Below are 6,217 nucleotides of genomic sequence, written 5' to 3'. Positions count from 1 at the left end.
TATTCTTTATTGTTTAAATACTGATCTGGTTATGCAAGTCCAAACTGATCCTGCATTCCTAGCTTAAGCAATTCTGCTTTAGTCTTCCAATTGTCTGATGCTAAAGTTAATGGTCATAGGCCTGGATATGTCTATCTTCTAAATTTCTAGGTCTGGATTGATTGCATCAGATAGTCACAGAAATATAAGTTCGTGGAATGAAGTAATTTAAGCCATCATTTCTAAAGATGAGATTCTCTGGGTGAACACACTCATAATTATTAATTGGATAAAGAAAAATCTTCCTGAAGTGCATTCCACAATGTACACTCCAAAAGTTGTCTGTTATAGTCAATTAGGGAAGTGAGATAACACAACTCTTCTGTGAATGAAACATAAGTTTAGAAGGCTGTAGGTCAAGTTCCAACATGCTAGAAATTTGCTAAGACTAAAAAGAGCAGTATTATCAAAGAGTGAATGGGGTGACTACGGAGAATCAGTTAGCAGCATTTACTCTACCATACGGCCCATCACACTTGAAACTTAGGAGATCGAGGAAGGTTAAAGATCACTCTGAAGCCTACATGGGAACGACCTAGGTCCTTTGCATGTGCATGACAGTTACACAACTGTCTTGGTCTATTTGCGGGGCTCCTAGCAGTGTCCCTGCCTCTTGAGTTAGATTTTGAGAACCAATGCCCCATGCTGGTTTGCCACGCCCAACCCTGATGCGTGGGAGCAGGGGAGGAGCTTGGTCTTGCCTCAACTTGACGCGCGGCATCCTTTGTTGCCGCCCATGGGAGGGAGGCCGCCCATTTCTGAATGGAGATGGAGGATGAGTGAACAACTGAATAGAAGGGGGGGAAGGAAGAGGAGGAGAGGAGGTGGGGGAAACTGTGGTTGGTATAAAAAATAAACTAAAAAAATAATTTAAAAAGATCACTCTGAAATAATTTTAAGGTGAATTATGTAAGATTCCTTCATCCAACTAGATCACTTCAACTCTTCTTCATTGAAATTGCCCCCTCCCCATTCACGGGATGTGTAGGAGACATAGCATTGTGACAACCAAGTCACCTCAGACAAAGCATTGGCTGGAGGAGGCTTTTGCTAACCAATCAGAGCTGAAGGGCCTGGCTACTCATTGTTTTGAGGGGCTATAATATGAGAGGTCAGGCCTCGTGAAATTTAGTGTAGCCACTAGAACTGCAACATGTCGGACCACAGTGACGATCAAGAAGATACTAGTTCAGACAGTTTCTCTGAATTTGACTCTGACGATGAGTCAGTCACCAGTTCTGAAGAAGAAACCACTCTAAGCCTGAAGAGAAGGATTTGCTGTCCGTTGAAGATCATTGGAAGAAGAAAGGTCAGAAAATCTCTGTTACATTTCTCCTCTCTCCCCCCAGCTCCTCACCTATCATTCCTTCCCTGTCATTATCTACTACAAAATTCTTCTTCAGTCCATAGCCATCATTATAAATATAAACTGTATGCTTTGCTTGAAACAGAGTTTTAACCTGTGCCGTTCTCTTACCAGTTCATGATGAATAAAGTGCTACCTGTGAATGAACAGAGTTCAAAGGACAAGAAGAAAGGAGAAAAAATCACCATCTTGATCTTTTACTATTGCCCGAAGGAGCAAAAGAAAGAAAATCAAGAAAAGAAGGAAGAAGCAGTCCCGGATGAAACTCATCCTTCAGAGAATACCAACACTCAATCAAAGCCATCCCAGGACTCAGAGCCCTCTCCACCTCGTTCACCAAAACAAGTGAGGAAATGTTTCTTTCGTTAGAGACCAAATATTACACCCATACATAAGAATGCGTGGGCACTGTTGATTAAAATACAATAAAAATACCTTGTGAAAACTTGTTTGGTTTCAGTGTGTGGTGTGTTTGAGGGGAAGGAGGAAAAGGGAAGAGGAAACCATTTGAGGCAGGAGAGACATGGAATCACTTTGGGATGTGGGAAGGGCCCACTGGGTAACAGTAATAAGGACAGGAGAGAGACTGGACTCTGAAGAGAAAGTTCATCAACACTTTCTTCCACAAGGGTGGAAAAGGGAAGGAGGAAATGGTGCTTCAGTGGGATTGGGCAGCAAGTATAAAAGGGGAGAGGGATGATAATTGTGGAAAGGGGGCATGTAAGAATTGCTTGTATTTTTTCATTTAACTGCTACTTTAACCTATTTTCTACTGATATACCTCAACAACAGAAATTGTTTACAAGTAAAAAGATATATTAGAATAAAAGACCTTGAGGGATGGAGGTCAGTGGTTCAGATTTGATGGTCATCTTGTTGCTGGTGTGGACACTGCAGAGTCCAGTGGGGAGCAGTGTAGCAAACAGTGAGAGGAGCCTGTAGGAAAGACAGCGACAGACACGCTGTTCTAATAGATAACCCATCACCCATTAACCTATGATTTATTTTTTCAGGAAGTAATCACCAATTAAACTTGAACTCAACCATTAATACCACAATGTAGTGAAAATTTTCAACACGTGTTTTGGAAGAGATTTTCTGAGCGTCACAAGTGCTAACAGCTCTTAATCTTCATTATTGTCCTTTCCTCTCCTGGCCACATCTGGGAAGGCTGATATAAACAGAGTTCCTCATCATAAGATAGAAAGAAGCAAATATGCTTGGCATTTAACACAGGATCAAATTAATTTCCTTAAGTTCTTTGTATGCAGAATAGTTATTATTCTGAAATATCTCCTGTGGATTGAGAGTAATATGACCCAGAAAATAATAAAATTAATATCAAATAATTATAAATTTTAAAGCATTGTTCCCTATGAGATAGATTATGTCTCTGTTTAAGAATGAACATTTTTGTCTTTTTCCTAGTGGAAATAAAGTAGGACCTTCAAAAACTAAAGCCCCATATATGAGACTTAAATAGACAAATAGTTGACAGAGTTCTACTGTACTGTACACATTTCTATAAATTTTGCATTCTGTTTTTCCTGTTTCAGTGCTGACCCCTGATCTACTGGGTTCTGGTCTGGATGGAATAACATTCATATATAATTATTTTCTGAATATTGTGAAGCAGCGCCACAAAATTTTATCACAACAGACACATTTCTAGCAGTTTTGCCGGCTACCAACAGTTGTAAAAATATGTTTGCTGTCAAGATATTTAGAAGTACCAGTAATTTGTTGGCACAGGTACAAATATTTTGAAAGTACTTTTGCTTAATAAGCAATACCTTGGGCACACAGTTTAATAAAGGCTATAGGAGCAGTAACATGTCTTCAGGGGCCTATCATTTCTTCAGCACTGATTTCATTCTTAGCTTAAAATAACAAAAATGGGTTTGCTCCTGTGAAGTAGGCTTTAAGTAAAATAAGAAAGATGACTGCACATGTAACAATTGTGCCACTATTTAATCAGTGAACACACATTACCTGGAGTGCTGATGGCCTTAACATACAGGGCCCATAGCTGGGTAGGATCATTAATCATTCTCCTCAGAAGCGTTCAAGCCACCTTCTAGTAACACAAATGTACTCTGTCAGGTAAGAGGCCTTGAGTTAGGGCCTGCTTGATTTGTCCATATCCTGAAGCCAGAATATATGAACTCTTCTGTGGTAATGATTTACCATTGAGTCTGAAATACAGCAATAGTCAATATTCTGTATGGAAGCCTTAGAGAAAGTACCTGGCCAACAACTCACAATTAGGATTGATATCTTCATGCAGTAACTTTATTTCTTCTGTGGATTACCTTTTCTACTAGTGTAGGGTATCAGTTGCATTTATCTGCCATTTTTACATATGTATAAGCATAGGAGTTGCATGATTTTCATAATCATGTAACAGAGAATATTTTGTTATTTCAAGCATAAAATTGCAAAGAATGCCACAGTTATACCTCACATCTTCATCCTGTGCAGAGTGATTTTTCATCCTTGCTCTGTTAAGTGTGTTATGTATCTTTTTATATATTTGGTTGTGAACCTAGCTTTTAACGGCTGGGCCATCTCTCCAGTCTGCATTATGTATCTTTTTAATGGATTTTTAGAAATGTTTTCAGGGTACTTAGAGGGTTGCATTATATAATAAAGTCCTTTAAAGATGCTCTACAACTCTGAACATCCATTCCTGGCAAGTAAAAATTGCTCTTGGGCTTCAGCAGCCATGCAGAAAATAAACATATCAATAAGGCCCAATAAGGCTGAAATGGTCTTACAATTATATCATTTGTCTCATCAAAAATGTAACTCTGGATACAGATGTATGGATTGGGGGCACTAAGTTATTTGTCTGTCTATAATTAACTGTCATTCTCCATGAGATATCTGGTCTCTTTCCCAGACAAACCTGACTATTAACATGGTCCAGAGCTGGAACAACTATCTCCAATTCCACAAGCTCCCCTATTCTTCAACCACACAAACTGAATTTATGGTTCACAACTTCAGATACAACTTATCAATACTGCTCTATAGAGCACATCCTAGCATTATATACATGTCCTGTACATCCCTGTAAGTGTGAAAGGTACATAGTGTATTTTAAAGGGGATAATTTCCCAACCCTAGTGCAAGCTTAATGTTTCTCCTTCTTCACATAAACTTTTCTATCTCTATGTTTAGCCTCTGATACCCCTTTCCATGACGCTCTTGGGATACTCCAGGAATCAAGGCAAACATGGCCTCAGCAATATCACAAACTCAAACATGTTTTGTGTGTTGGTAGAGGGATGAATAAAATCCCCATTCAGTGTTAGGATTCTGGTAACACTGCATGACTCTAACCTTCAAACAACCTTGGTCACCCTGTTACAAAAGGGATTTGGACATTTCCTACTTATGAAACCTTCTTCCTGTATAGGAGTGAAGATGTATGGTGGTAGTTAGTTGCCCCTCTATAATAATTACTAATCTGCAAACTGTTGAACAGGCTTTGAAAACTCCCAGATGCTCCCTAGTACAAAATTATGCTTTCTGACATTTATTTTAATCTGTTTTGAAAATCTTGCTCAATACAAATGCCAGCACATTTATACTTCTTGGTTTTTTGTTTACACAAGATCTTGCTATGTATATCTGACTCATCTGGTACTAATTATGGACCCTAGACTAGCCACAGACTTACGGAAATTAATCTGCCTTAGCCTCCTCAGTACTATGTCTATAGGCGTGCACCATGGTACCCAGACACAAAATTAATTTCAAGTGTCATGGAAAGGTCCCTTCTTCTGCTTTCTTTTGTGTTCTTTTTGCTGTAAGAAATAGTAAGCTAATACCTTTTTTCATCCTCCCACTTTTTCTACCTATACAGCTAAATCATAGGTAAATGTGGAAGATGTCTCTCACATGTCTATTTGCTATTAAAATTCCTTCCTTCTTGCACGTTATCTCCATGTAGACAACAGTTTGGCTTAGTTTTGGTCTTATCACCCACCCAGCAACTAGGACATCATTATTACAGTCCTGTTTCATGATTTACTTTCAGAGATTTAAATATGTTCTCTGCTGGTCAGCTGTTTCAGTGATCATCTACATAATAATGTGGTGGGACCGAGTTCATTAAGTATGTGTGGTATCTCATTGCAAACAGAAGAAAACAACCCCATGAGGATTTCCTCTCTAGATATTTCACCCTGACTTTGCTTCTTGGAAAATAATTCTACCCGATATACATATTTTACCAATCATAACAGGGACCACACAACTCCAGCCATAGAAAAGTGATATTCTATACATACCACATGGAAAAGGATAGTCATACTGATATTTCTCCTGTGAATATTACTATTTCAAATGACTAAGCCTCAGTTGCATGTCTTATTATTCATAGCAAGGAGCATGGAACTGTTTCTCCCAAGTTTCATTGTGTGGCGTATATAATCATGCATATGATTCCTACCTTAATCATACTCATAATATCCATTTTGTAGTGTAAGGTAGTTTAAGGTAAAATACTTACTGATTTGGGTAATTGATAAGTTATTTTACTTTGTCTACTATAGTGAATAATTAGGGACAATTTTAGCATTTAGTCCCAACACTGAAAAAAACTTATAGTCTAACCATAGTTTATTTTAGGATTGGCATAAAATTTCAAGCAATGTCTTTATATTAAAGTTAAATTTTTCTTTTTATTTAGATAGAAAAGGGAAGAGGATATGAGGTTACCCTCTGTATGCTGTGAATATGTTGTATTACAACTGGTTAATAAAGAAGCTGCTTTAGCCTGTGGCAAGACAGAATAAAACAATG

General features: G+C 38.2%; 1 protein-coding gene across 1 annotated transcript; it reads left to right on the top strand.

Moving 5' to 3' along the window:
• Positions 1 to 1,109: 1,109 nt before the first annotated feature.
• Positions 1,110 to 1,853, top strand: LOC146889252 (uncharacterized). The gene is made up of 2 exons (XM_085685084.1): positions 1,110 to 1,348; positions 1,520 to 1,853. The coding sequence occupies exons 1-2, from the start codon at positions 1,193 to 1,195 to the stop codon at positions 1,772 to 1,774; spliced, it is 411 nt and encodes a 136-aa protein (XP_085541210.1). The 5' UTR covers positions 1,110 to 1,192; the 3' UTR covers positions 1,775 to 1,853.
• Positions 1,854 to 6,217: the final 4,364 nt, after the last annotated feature.

Source organism: Myodes glareolus, chromosome X, assembly GCF_982192425.1.
Source record: "Myodes glareolus chromosome X, mMyoGla1.1, whole genome shotgun sequence".
NCBI lineage: Eukaryota > Metazoa > Chordata > Mammalia > Rodentia > Cricetidae > Myodes > Myodes glareolus.
The sequence above is the reverse complement of the archived record's forward strand: the minus strand, read 5'-3'. Positions and strand labels throughout refer to the sequence as shown.